This window comes from Pseudophryne corroboree, chromosome 11 (assembly GCF_028390025.1).
Source record: "Pseudophryne corroboree isolate aPseCor3 chromosome 11, aPseCor3.hap2, whole genome shotgun sequence".
In the NCBI taxonomy this organism is placed as follows: domain Eukaryota; kingdom Metazoa; phylum Chordata; class Amphibia; order Anura; family Myobatrachidae; genus Pseudophryne; species Pseudophryne corroboree.
This window is the reverse complement of record NC_086454.1, coordinates 138,333,197-138,347,006: the sequence shown is the minus strand read 5'-3', so window position 1 is coordinate 138,347,006 and position 13,810 is coordinate 138,333,197. Positions and strand designations below refer to the sequence as shown.

Sequence of the window (13,810 nt, the reverse complement as noted above, 5' to 3'; positions counted from 1 at the left end):
TCTGAGTCCTCCTCCCGTTGAGAGATCTAGATCCCTTTAGCTGGGATCCTTGTCTCTCCACACTGCAGACACTTGTCCTCCTTTTACTAGGTGGACGGAGTCCTTTATTCGTTTTGTTAAGCCTGCACCCTCCTTCCATTTAGGTGGGATTGGGCAACGTCTTTTTTCCTGTGCTCAAGCCTGCACCCTCCTTCTATTTAGGTGGGATTGGGCAGCTTTCCTTAGGAAAAAGCCTGCACCCTCCTTTTAGTTAGGAGGGATTGGGCCAGTATAAAACAATAAAAATTAAAATTAGAAATAAATAAAATAAGTAAATTGTCTTCATGGAGCAGGAGCTCCCATCTTGTGCTTCTTCCTCCTGGCACAATTTTCCAAACTGAGGGAGGAGGGATGTGAAGGGGGAGGAGCCGGCTGTGCACACAATGCTAATTTTAGATTGTGCCACACCTCCGGTTGCAAGCTTCACACCCCTACTGTATAGGACTCCAGTGTCCCCTAGTGGATGAAAGAGAAATTAAAATTTTTTGGTGTTCTGTGGTTCTCCTTACAGCCCCCATTCAAAGACTGGGATTGTAACACTGCAGAAGATGGAGGTTTAATAAGGGCCTGTCATTTCTGTAATATCATGGAGACTGCAGCTTCTGATTAGTCCTGCATATCATGCCCCTCCTCTACATATATAAGTCCCACGGCTATTTGGGCATCATTAATATGGCAGGATCTCTATTCCTTACAACAGAGGAGCATTGATTCTCCTAATCTATTAGTTAAATTAGTTAAACATAGCAATTATCTAAAACTAGCCATCACTGCATCCCATTTACAGTCCTACTAACTGCTGAGTCTATAGTGTACCTCATACACGGCAAAGCCAATGGTTTCCATGTCCTTCCCAAATCGTCTCTCTTTTCGACGGTTTTTCTGCATTAGTGCAAGGAGAAAGGTGCAGCCCTTCTCTGAGCCATAGTCGTCATCCTCATCTTCGTCTTCCAACTTAATTTTGAACTGCGGGTTTATCCAGAATGTGGCTGTGCACAGCAAACAGTGTTAGAAAGTACAGTTAAGTTATCTGCTTATATGACAAATACATTTCTTTCCCAAAATGTATTTTCTATGCATGCCATACTGGTGAGAGATATATAAAATGTGTGTATGTATATGTGTGCATTTTATTTTTTTAATCATTATAATGAGCCAGTCAGGCCAGGTGCTACCCGCTCAGCAAAGGGATGCAGTGCAGGTTGGAGCCAGGCTGGGAGAGGCACTCTCCCTGCTCTGCATCCCTGTGCTGCGTCTGGGCCCCCTGCTGCTGCCGGCTGCTGTGCCTGTCACACCGTTTGACAGGCAGCGGCGACGGCAGCTTGAAGCCTCCCCCTACCCCCCTGCAGTGTCCTCCGTATCCTGGCCGAAAAGAAGGGGGGGCTACACGGCGCCAAGGGGTGGAGTTACACAGGACCAGGCTGCAGAGCCTCAGGAGGACAGAAACTGCTGCCAGCGAGATGGTATGTGGAGGGAAAGTGTGTGTGTGTGTGTGTGTGTGTGTGTGTGTGTGTGTGTGTGTACGTGTCTATGTGTCGGTGTGTGTGGGCGGGGGGCATAATTTGTATACATGGCACTTCTGAGGGCATTACAGTGGTGGAAATAAGCCGGTATGCAACGGTATGGTATACCGGCACTTCGCCACTGACCCGGAAGTTTTTTTTTTTTTTACCAAGAGCAGTATGCAGTGCAGACCATAGGCTTGCGCACCTCCCACTCGCATGCTTGACGCAGATTAATGTGAACCCCCTGCTGCCGATAATGTGTCCCCCCCTCAAAGCGCCCGGTCAGGTCTTGTTCATGTGCCGTGCAGTGAGGAGACGAAGGAGCGGGACATGGTGCAGTGGCTCCGTTGTGAGGCTGCTGCCACCGTCCACGACGGTGGATGGGAGCTATGGGGAGCAATGTCCACGGAGGGAACGACGGCGGCCAGGACCCAGGATCTACGGAGAGCAGGTGACATTCTTGTTTAAGTTAGCGAGCACCTTTCACTACCATACTGCCCCCCCCTGCTCCGCACCACTAATGCCATACTGCCCCCCCTGCTCCGCACCACTGCTGCCAAACTGCCCCCCCTGCTCCGCACCACTGCTGCCATACTGCCCCCCCTGCTCCAATACTGCCCCCCCTGCTCCGCACTACTGCTCCCATACTGACCCCCCTGCTCCGCACCACTGCTCCCATACTGCCTCCCCTGCTCCGCACCACTGCTCCTATACTGCCCCCCCTGCTCCGCACCACTGCTCCCATACTGCACTCCCTGCTTTGCACCACTGCTCCCATACTGCCCCCCCCTGCTCCGCACCACTGCTCCCATACTGCCCCCCCTGCTCCGCAGCACTGCTCCCATACTGCTCCCATACTGCCCCCCCTGCTTCACACCACTGCTCCTATACTGCCCCCCCCTGCTCCGCACCACTGCTCCCATACTGCCCCCTCTGCTCAGCACCACTCTCCCATCCTGCCTCCCCCTGTTCCACACCACTGCTCCCATACTGACCCCCTGCTCCGCACCACTGCTCCCATACTGCCCCCCCTGCTCCGCACCACTACTCCCATACTGCTCCTCCTGCTCCGCACCACTACTTCCATACTGACCCCTTGCTTCACACCACTGCTCACATACTGACCCCCCCCATACTGCCCCCCCTGCTTCCATACTGCCCCCCTGCTCCACACCACTGCTCCCATACTGCCCCCCTGCTCCGCACCACTGCTCCCATACGGCCCCCCTGCTTCGCACCACTGCTCCCATACGGCCCCCCTGCTTCGCGCCACTGCTTCCATACTGCCCCCCCCCTGCTCCGCGCCACTGTTCCCATACTGCCCCCCCTGCTTCCCATACTGCCCCCCCTACTCCACACCACTGCTCCCATACTGCCCTCCCTGCTCCACACCACTGTTGCCATACTGCCCCCCCCCCCGCTTCGCACCACTGCTCCCATACTGCCCACCCTGCTTCGCACCACTGCTCCCATACTGCCCCCACTGCTCTGCACCACTGCTCCCATACTGCCCCCCCCTGCTCTGCACCACTGCTCCCATACTGCCCCCCCTGCTCTGCACCACTGCTCCCATACTGCCCCCCTACTCCGCACCACTGCTACCATCCTGTGCTATAATGCTATACTGTGTGCGATAATGTGAATTTTGCCTTATTCTGTGTGCTATAATGTGAATTTCGGCTCATTCCGTGTGCTATAATGTGAATTTTGAGTGGTCCCGCCCCCTTTTCCGGAGCGTGCAGAATTGCAACCTTCACTTTACCATACTCCCACTTCAAAATTTCCACTTCGACCACTGGGGCATTATATGTAACCGGTGCTATCACAGGGGCTATTAGGTGTATAAGCAGCGCTACTACAGAGGGTATTATGTGTATAACCGGCGCCACTGCTGGGGACATTATGTGTATAAACAGCACTACTATGCGCAGGGTAATGTGAATAAGATGTGGAGTAATTTGAAATGGGGGTACCATTGTGTGGCCATGCCCCTTCCTTGTGAAACCAGATCCCTTTTTGCCGCATGCTGTCCCTTTGTAAAATATAGGAGGGGAGCAAATTTATAGTTTGCAGGGGGGTGCCGAACACCCTAGCACCGGCCCTGCCTACTGTACTTGTTATTAATAAAAAAAATACCAGAAAAGAAAATATTCCTCGGGTATTGGTAAAACTAATAACTGACATGCCACTTGTTAAAAATCATTATTTATGCAAATCAACTTTATGATGGTGCTGAAAACATCAGATCCTCATTTAAGCTCCAACAGCCATCTAGGGGAATTTTCCAAAGGAGGTGAACTTGGTTCCATGGCTTCCAAGCAAGAGTAGGACACTGGACAAACACTACTGCAGATATTGCAAAGCACACATAAAACATGGATAAAAAAGGTTCCATAACCCAGAGGTTCTGAAACGCGGCCCTCAAGGCACCCCAACAGTTCAGGTTTTAGGCATATCCATGCCACAGAACAGATGGTTAAATCAAACTGACTGAGGTGCCAATTAAGTCACCTGTGGCCAGCATGGATAAACTTAAAAGCTGGACTGCTGGTGTGCCTTGAGGGCCACGTTTGAGAACCTCTGCCATAGCCACTTTACAAGCTCACCACAAAGAGGGAAGTAAAAAAATTTATGTCTTCTATTATAACTTAACCCTTTTTCTTCTTTTGTAAATATTAAGGGATATATGCAATTGCGGTCGAATTCCCGAAAATGTCGACAAACGGGACATTTTCGCCCAAAAAAAAAAATTCTGTACTTTCCGTCAAAAAAACGGACTTTCCAAATTCGACTTTTTGAAATTCGACATTTGTCAAATTCGACATTTCTGCAATGGTACAAATGCAGCAATTCGACAAAAGTATATTCAATTGAAGTTTGGAAATTCGACAACAGTGCTTTTAGACAGTAAATTCGTAATTTTCAATCCGCCACACTTTGGTGGCGGAATCTAATAAAAAAATGTAAAAACATGTTTTTTTGGGTGTTTTTTTTATTGGTAATAGCATATCTATTTATATTAGAAGGGATTAGGTACTTGGTTTGTCTATTTTGGAGGCACAAGTATTATTTATATATTTTTTTAAATATAATTTTTTTATTTTTTTTTAAATGGAATGGTAAAAATCAGAAAAAAAAAATTGCGTGGGGTCCCCCCTCCTAAGCATAACCAGCCTCGGGCTCTTCGAGCCGGTCCTGGTTCTAAAAATCCGGGGGAAAAACTGACAGGGGATCCCCCGTATTTTTAAAACCAGCACCGGGCTCTGCGCCTGGTGCAAAAAATACGGGGGACAAAAAGCGTAGGGGGTCCCCCGTATTTTTTACACCAGCATCGGGCTCCACTAGCTGGACAGATAATGCCACAGCCGGGGGTCACTTTTATACAGCGCCCTGCGGCCGTGGCATTAAATATCCAACTAGTCACCCCTGGCCGGGGTACCCTGGGGGAGTGGGGACCCCTTCAATCAAGGGGTCCCCCCCCCAGCCACCCAAGGGCCAGGGGTGAAGCCCGAGGCTGTCCCTCCCATCCAAGGGCTGCGGATGGGGGGCTGATAGCCTTGAGAAAATTGAAAGAATATTGTTTTTTCCAGTAGTACTACAAGTCCCAGCAAGCCTCCCCCGCAAGCTGGTACTTGGAGAACCACAAGTACCAGCATGCGGGAGAAAAACGGGCCCGCTGGTACCTGTAGTTCTACTGGAAAAAAAATACCCAAATAAAAACAGGACACGCACACCGTGAGAGTAAAACTTTATTTCACACATGTCGACACACACACATACTTACCTATGTTCACACGCCGACCTCTGTCCACTTGTCCAAGTAGAATCCACGTGTACCTGTGAATAAAATTATACTCACCTGATCCAGTGTCCAGATTATAATCCACGTACTTGGCACACACAAAAAACGGACACCCGGACCAGGCGGACTGAAAGGGGTCCCATGTTTACACATGGGACCCCTTTCCCCGAATACAGAGGCCCCCCCGTGACTCCTGTCACAGAAAGGTCTCTTCAGCCAATCAGGAAGCGCCACTTCGTGGCACTCTCCTGATTGGCTGTATGCGCGTCTGAGCTCAGACAGCGCATCGCACAGCTCCCTCCATTAGTTTCAATGGTGGGAACTTTGCGGTCAGCGGTGGGGTTACCTCACGCACAGAGCCAATCAGGTGAGTGCCACGAAGTGGCGCTTCCTGATTGGCTGAAGGGACCTTTCTGTGACAGGAGTCATGGGGGGGTCTCTGTATTCGAGGAAAGGGGTCCCATGTGTAAACATGGGCCCCCTTCAGTCCGGGTGTTCGTTTTTTTTTTTGCCAAGTACGTGGATTATAATCTGGACACTGGATCAGGTGAGTATAATTTTATTCACAGGTACCCACGGATTCTTCAGTGACGAGGGGGGCGTGGCAGTCGGCGGGTCAACATAGGTAAGTATGTGTGTGTCGGCAGGTGTGAAATAAAGTTTCACTTTCACGGTGTGTGTCTCCTGTTTTTATTTGGGTATTTTTTCCCCAGTAGAACTACAGGTACCAGCGGGCCCGTTTTTCTCCCGCATGCTGGTACTTGTGGTTCTCCAAGTACCAGCTTGCGGGGGAGGCTTGCTGGGATTTGTAGTACTACTGGAAAAAACAATATTCTTTCAATTTTCTCAAGGCTATCAGCCCCCCATCCGCAGCCCTTGGATGGGGGGGGACAGCCTCGGGCTTCACCCCTGGCCCTTGGGTGGCTGGGGGGGGGGACCCCGTGATTGAAGGGGTCCCCACTCCCCCAGGGTACCCCGGCCAGGGGTGACTAGTTGGATATTTAATGCCACGGCCGCAGTATAAAAGTGACCCCCGGCTGTGGCATTATCTGTCCAGCTAGTGGAGCCCGATGCTGGTGTAAAAAATACGGGGGACCCCTACTCTTTTTGTCCCCCGTATTTTTTGCACCAGCACCAGGCGCAGAGCCCGGTGCTGGTTTTAAAAATACGGGGGATCCCCTGTCAGTTTTTTCCCCGGATTTTTAGAACCAGGACCGGCTCGAAGAGCCCGAGGCTGGTTATGCTTTGGAGGGGGGACCCCACGCAATTTTTTTTCGGGTTTTTTACAGTTTTTTCACGTTTTTTAAAAATCGGATCAAAATCCGTCAAATCGGCCGTTTTTCGACAGCGGGACTGTCGAATCCGTTTTTTATTGAATATGTTGAATTTCGGCACCCACTTGCCGGAATTCGACGGTCGAATTGTCTCAAATTAAAAAACGGGCGAAAAATTGCTGCGATTCGCCGGCAATTGCATATACCCCTAAGTGTATCTGTGTGTCCCTAACAGGACATGTGTTCACTGTGTAAACATAGTATAAGAATATTCACAACTACAAATTCTGAGTAGTCCACAAGCGCTACCAAAAAAAGACTGAGCACAATACAAACAATTTTTTTATATATATGAGAATCTTTTTGAGACTCAGAGTCCTCAAGGTGTTAAATGAACACCTTGAGGACTCTGAGTCTCAAAAAGATTCTCATATATATAAAAAAATTGTTTGTATTGTGCGCAGTCTTTTTTTGGTAGCGCTTGTGGACTACTCAGAATTTGTAGTTGTGAATGTAAAATTGGATGTGGTGTATCCGAGAGTTTTAGTACAAAGCGGCTCCATAGGCGCAAGTTACATCCTTCTTTGTTTTTTTGTATAGTATAAGAATACTTTAAGATAAAAAATTAGCAATTGTAACATCATTTCATTGTAGAATAAGTACTTACCAGGATAGTTTCTGCAACCACCGGCCGTGCTCCCCTTCCTCCAAGTCCCATTGTAAAGAGTTGTGCTCCACTTGCGATATCTGCGGGCTTTCAGGGAATCAGGGGTAAGATTACAAATCTCGAGGCGTGTGTATTCCCGAAGGAAATCTTGGAAAGACATCCTAAAAGAAAGAAATACAAAAATAAGTTGAAATAGAACCCCCCCAGAAAACAAAAAGATAGCTTTACACTGCATCAGTCCCATCAGGGAGGAAATTACAACCAGGTATATAACACAGGACAAGTGTACATACAAGTCTTACAACTCCAGCAGGGGAGTACTGCACTGTATATCACGCTTTTTCCAGTGCAAAGTCTCAGGAATTGGAAAATAAGCCCAGGAATCAAGGGACGACATACTCCACTGTCAAGTTTGAAAGGGATGGCGGGCACTAGGACCCGCCTCGGCTCTACAGGCAGACGTTCGCTTGGGTGTTGTGGGCGGTGAAGAGACTGGGGGGGCGGGGGGTGTGCTGTGCTGTGGTGGACACTGAAGAGAGTGCTGTGGTCATTGAATAGGCAGAGTGCTGTGCTGTGGACATTGAAAAAGCAGAATGCTGTGCTGTGGGAGGTGGGGGGGGGGGGGGGAGGTGCTGTGGATGTGGAAGGGGCTGGGGAGTGCTCTGCTGTGAACATTAAAGGGGCTGGGGTGTGCTGTACTGTAGACATTGAAGAGGCAGAGTACTGTGCATATGAAGGGGCTTAGGGGGAGTGCTGTGCTGCGAATGGTGAAGGAGCGGGGGGGGGGACTGTGGGGGGAGTGCTGTGGACATTGAATGGACTGGGTAGGGAGCGTGCTTTACTGTGGACAATAGACTGCAGGTGCTGTGGACAATGAAGGGGCTGAAAGGAGAAGTGCTGTGAACATTAAAGATGGCTCAGACTGTGCTGTGAACATTAAAGGGGTGTGTGCTGTGCTGTGGACATTAAAGGTGGGGGGGTGAGAGTGCTGTACTGCAGACAATGAAAGGGTTGGGGGGGGGGGCATTGAAGAGGGGTGGAGTGCTGTGAGATGTACACTGCTTTTTAAATGTGCTCCACTTTATTTAAATGACTGACTGTATAACTCATGTGATTTAGCTAATAAACCTACCAACACTAAGCTCCCACTTTCACCTATGATGAGTCCCCCCCCCCCCCCCTCTCCCCTCTGTCATTTTCTTCTGTATCTGACCCTGGCATTGGCTGTACAGCATAACCGATCTAAAGATATATTGGCGCATCTGGCTGTGTGTACGGGCTGTCCGCCAGTTCACTTGCTGCGGGGGGCCGATGTCACAGATGGGTGGGCAAATTCAAATGAGAGGACAGACACATCAAGAGGCTGATCGTTAAGTGTGTATACTTACCTGAATCGGACACTTGATCCATGCGATGGTGGGTCCACTGACATCTGTCTGGTGTGCACTCAGTATTAGGCACTAGAGGGAGGGTCAGGGGTTAGCGATACTCACCTCCAGAAGTTCTCATCACCACCAGTGACGTTTTATCGACGTTCTACTCATACTGACATTTCATCAGATGTGGTCAATGATGACATGCTGCATTTCAACATTATGACCATGTCAGCATGATAAATGTCGACAAAATGTACCACACCCATTTTTTATACTGCATTCAATATACTTTATTTGCCAAAATGTGAGTTGAGGATGTCATCATATGGTTTCATATAAGCCTAGTGACAGCCTCCTCCTTATATGACAGCACAAAGAATGTGAGCATTGGTTATAGCTAGAAGCTGCGTGTAATGTGGATTTTTTCAGCTCATTTTCTAGTCCAAACTAGTTTGTCTACAATGTTTATCAGTGTGGTTCATTTCATGCTTGACGAGTGCTCCGCAATGGTTTACAAGACATTCAGTCCATCTGTCTTTGTACAAGGTAAAGAACACAAATAAGCTTTACAAAAGGTGGAGCAAGTGGCTAGTGTGTTAGTATACATAGCCACACAAATCCTGCGCCTACGAGTCAGTGATAAAGCACAATCTCTGTTGTGAGTTGGAGCTGCCATATATCACATTCCTTACTATACTCTGTCAACTGTGACCATTTTCATGACGCACTGCTGAGCTCTGGTTTACTATTATTGCGCAACACCTTATGTATTAAGCATCAGAAAGGTGGGTGTAACATACAAAATAGCTATGTTCGGAGTAAAAATGTGACACTGTGTAATTCAAAAATGAATCTGTGACTATTATTCCATCACAAGAGTATTATTTGCACCTTAAGCTAACTACAACTTTAACTGCAACTTGATGACTTTTGCAAAGATGTTTTCCATGATTATCAACGATAAGATAAAAGAACATTACGCCAGGAAATAGGGACATGCATAGACGGGCACAGTATGGCATCCTAGTGGTCGGGATGCTGGCAGTCACATGACAGACAGCAGCATCACGACAGTGAAGATCCCGACATTTGAGGGGGTAAGTATTTTTACCCTCCCCCATCCCCTACCCTAACCCTAAACTCCCGAAGGTGGTGGCTAGGGCTAACCCCCGAGGAATGGTGGTTAGGGCTAACGTTCGATGGGTGATGGCTAGGGCTAACCCCCCCCCCCCAAGTGCCTATCCCTAACCCCCCCTAGGGCCTAACCCCTCCACCCCGGGCCATAACTCTAAAGTGATCCCCAATAGTTACTTTCGGATTGTCAGCTGTTAGTGTTCCAGGGCCGATCTCCTGAGTTATGAAGGGATTGCGGTAACGGTCACATGACCACCGGCATCCGGAACGCATCCCGCAAAGACACACATCCTAAAAGATAGCTTATGAATACATGCAAGTCAAAACTGGATGCATGTGTCACGATTCTTGGTCAGAAATGTGGACTGGCACTACCAACAACAGGAGCACACAACGTATTTGTTGTGTTCACCAGGGAACCCCACAAGGCAGTTTGGGTTTTGCTGCACTTAGCACACATGTCGTGGCTCTTCTGTGCTGATTTCTAGCATGATAGATGTAATGATTAGTCAGGAAGCCAGGTCTCGTAATGGAGTGGTAACACCAAAGACAAAAAAGGGCCAGGAAAGTAGAATGGTCTGATCAGGTCATAAGATGGGTGTAAAAAATGTGTAGCACAGTACTAAGCCAGGGGTTGAGAACAAAGTGTTATGTGCAAGTCAGGTCATACAGAGAGCAATAATATATGTCAAGAACGCTAGAGACTAGGAGCGGGATGTACTAAACTTGGAGGTTTGCCACATTCCCCATATGTATCAAGCTACTGAAAGTAGAACTTAAGCGATAAGTGGCGGTATGTATCTCGTGCAATATGTGATGCATAACACCAGGGCAGGTACTTGCGAGTGCTGGGCCCAGGTGCAAAAATATGCCTTGATCCCCTCTCCTCCGCACCACAGGGAAAGGCAGTGGGTGACTGGGAGAGGGAGTAGATGTCAGGCAGAAGCAGTGGGTGATAGATAGAGGCAGTGGGTGACAAGGTAACAAGGAAAGGCAGTGGGTAACAGGGAGAGGTAGAGGGCGACAGCAGGAAGTAGTGGATGACAGGGAGTCTGGGGGTGTCAGTTTGTGACAGCAAGCGGCAGGGGATTGCAGGGAGCCAGAGGGAGGCAGGGGTGGTCAGAGGGTAACAGTGGGAGACATTGGGTGACAAAGAGAAGCACTGGATGGCAAAGAAAGGTAGTGGAAGCTCACAAACAACCCACCCCCCTCCCCCCACCTGTGGCATGAAAGCGCTCTGAAGTCCTACTTCACACTTTTCCAGCACACTTGTAACAGTTCCCCGCAGAACCGCACTTCACCCTGGTTACATCCACACCCTGCACTGGCACTTAGCTGGAGTGGAAGCAGTTTCTTCCTCAGCACCGATGACAGCAGCAAGCAGTGGGAATCCCCACCTAGTTGTAGAGCTGCCCCCCAATCCGGTGTCCGGAGGAGCAATGTAATGCAGCTGCAGAGCACTCGCTGCGGTGGCTGAAGCTGAATATTGCAGCAATGAGGGGGGATAGAGGGACAGGGCTGCAGCATACAGTAATGCCTGTGCAGCTTGGCTAAGGAATTGGTGGTTGGTAGTCACTCCTGGGAGGAACAAGAAATGGATCGCAGCCACAGGCCCCTTAGGACACCAGGGACCCCTGTGCATCGAACCAGCTGCACCACTGGTAGTTCCGCCACTGCATAATATAGCCGGCCCTAGGTGTATGAAGCTTAATATTCAGGAAGCTTGTAGCAGCCAGATTGGTGCTTTAACTAGTTTAAACTGCTTGCATCTCTCACCCAGAAGGGGGAATTACTGGGGAACTAATGAAGATTAAGCTTCAGGGCCCCTGAAGAAGCTTTTTTTTAATGAGTGAATTTTTCAACAAAAATCGATGGAGATTTTAAGTGTCTATTATTAAAATAAGGTTATTTTAGTGATAGAATCGTCACTCATGACTCTTGTCATGCTTGAGCATTTTAACACCAAAAATCAGATTTTCACCTCTTGTTTTTATGTACTATATAGTTATAGCTTATCGCCATTAACACCATAACAACCAGGCTTCTAGTACAGCATAGCTGATATTACAGCTTGCATGAGCATCGCTTAGTACCGCAGGAGCTGCTGGGAGTTGTAGTCTAGCTCTGTAGTTTGCTCTCTGTAAATAATGTGAAAGTTGTACCCATTTTAAACTACAATTCCTGACAGCCTGCAGAACTTTGTATCATTCTCGGGAATGGAGGATCCTGAGAGGGCCCATCTAGGAAGAAGCCAGCGAGTAATGAGAGGTGAGAAGGAGCCTGGAACAAAGATCCGTCATAATAAGGTTATTGTGCTGGCGCTGAGCGGTGTGTGCTGTCCTTGCAAGGGCAGCAAGGCCCTATGCACCTTGTTGTATGTTGCCCTATTCTTGCTGGTTGTGAAGGGGCCCGCATAACAGTTTAAGCTTCAGGGCCCCACAAATGTAGGTCCGCCACTGCCCACTCCGGTGACATCAGTGGTTACATGACCACTAGAAATTCAGAGAGAGAGAGAAGTGGGACATCCCTGTAATGACAGGAGGATGGTGCTGGCACAGAATTTAGTGTTGGACAAGTGGAAAACAGAGGAAGTCAGCAGGGGACAGTCACCGTCGAACCAGGTAAGTGAAAGCTTCAAACAGCAAAATATGTGTTTAGATATTTCCTCTATGTAGACCTCCTCTCCAAGCTATGCAGGAAATAGGTCTACATTGTCCAGGTGAGTTGGTTTAGGAATCACAATTACAGCCCACCCAGCCATCTATATGGGTGTGTATTGCGTGGGCGGTCAGGAGGCAGCGGAATGCCGGTGGGGGGGGCGAGCATCACAAGCCCCTTGCAAGCTCGGTGGCGACCGATTGGTTCTATTCCCACTCTATGGGTGTCGGGGACACTGAGGGGGAATAGCCCCTGTTGGTCAGCATGCCGACTGCCGGGATAGTAAGGGGGCTGGATGTAGGGGGAGGTAATGCGAATTCTCCTGATCGCTGGTCACATAACTACATCCCATCTATGCACCATGCCCTGCTTACTAATGCACGATGCAGCATAATGAATGGAGCCTCATCCACTTCTCCCACCATCCTGGAGAACTGCATACTCTCTCAGATGTCTGGACGAACACACAGAATTCTAGGAGTCTCCCAGCCACTCCATGAGAGCCGCTTTGCTTATTTGTGCTGTCTGTTTATAAATCCTAGTGTTACACCAGTTCTAGTTTTGCTTTTTATCTACTTGGTCCCAACCAACCACCTCTATTATTTGCAGTAGAAATAATGAATGGTATTCATTCAAAATTGATACTGCTAAAAAGTTTGCACCGTTTCTAGGAGAAATAATACCATTTAACGAGATACTCTAGGATTGTACATCAAGGACAAGACTGATAAGATCCGAAATAAAATGGTATGCTATTCCTTAGCCAGTGGCCTGCTCAGTTCCCTACCAGAACCCTCTGGCACTTTCTCTTCCTTTGCTTTCACAACTGAAGATGAAGTATCAACGCTCTTCTCATCCTCCTACTCCACTACCTCTCCTCTTGATCCTATACCCTCACAAATAAGCAAAGCTCTGTCTCCTGTGCTCATCCCAAACTTAACTAAAATCTGTAATCACTCACTATACTGGTATCTTTCCTTCACTGTTCAAGCATGCAGTGATTACTCTCATTCTGAAAAAAATTAATTCTGACCCTAACTCTCTCAAACTACAGTCCCATCTCTCAGCTCCCATGCCCCTCCAAGCTACTTGAGAGACTTGCCTAAACTTACCTCATACACTTAATGGATCCACAACTTATATGGGACCCACCTCAGTCAGGCTTTCGTTCCCAACGCTCCGCAGATATGGCACTGACTAAAGTAGTGAATGATCTGGTTATTGCTAAGTCTAAAAGTGTGTACACACGGTGAGATTCGGGTTATGCCCGATTCTCACTATGCGACAGGGGCCGGGTCGGCACTTAGCCAGTATCGCAAGCACATAATAAGTGTGCTTGCGATACTTGCTATGTG

The 13,810-nt window shown here is 48.6% G+C and overlaps 1 protein-coding gene across 1 annotated transcript in view; it reads right to left on the bottom strand.

The window, feature by feature from the left end:
* Window positions 1-13,810, bottom strand: part of CAPN1 (calpain 1) — a 105,938-nt gene that overhangs the window by 47,626 nt on the left and 44,502 nt on the right. The window contains exons 10-11 of the mRNA XM_063944855.1: window positions 7,288-7,448; window positions 856-1,028 (exon numbers count right to left, since the gene is read on the bottom strand). Coding sequence (XP_063800925.1) covers window positions 856-1,028; window positions 7,288-7,448 — 334 coding nt within the window. The remainder of the gene's footprint in view (window positions 1-855; window positions 1,029-7,287; window positions 7,449-13,810) is intronic.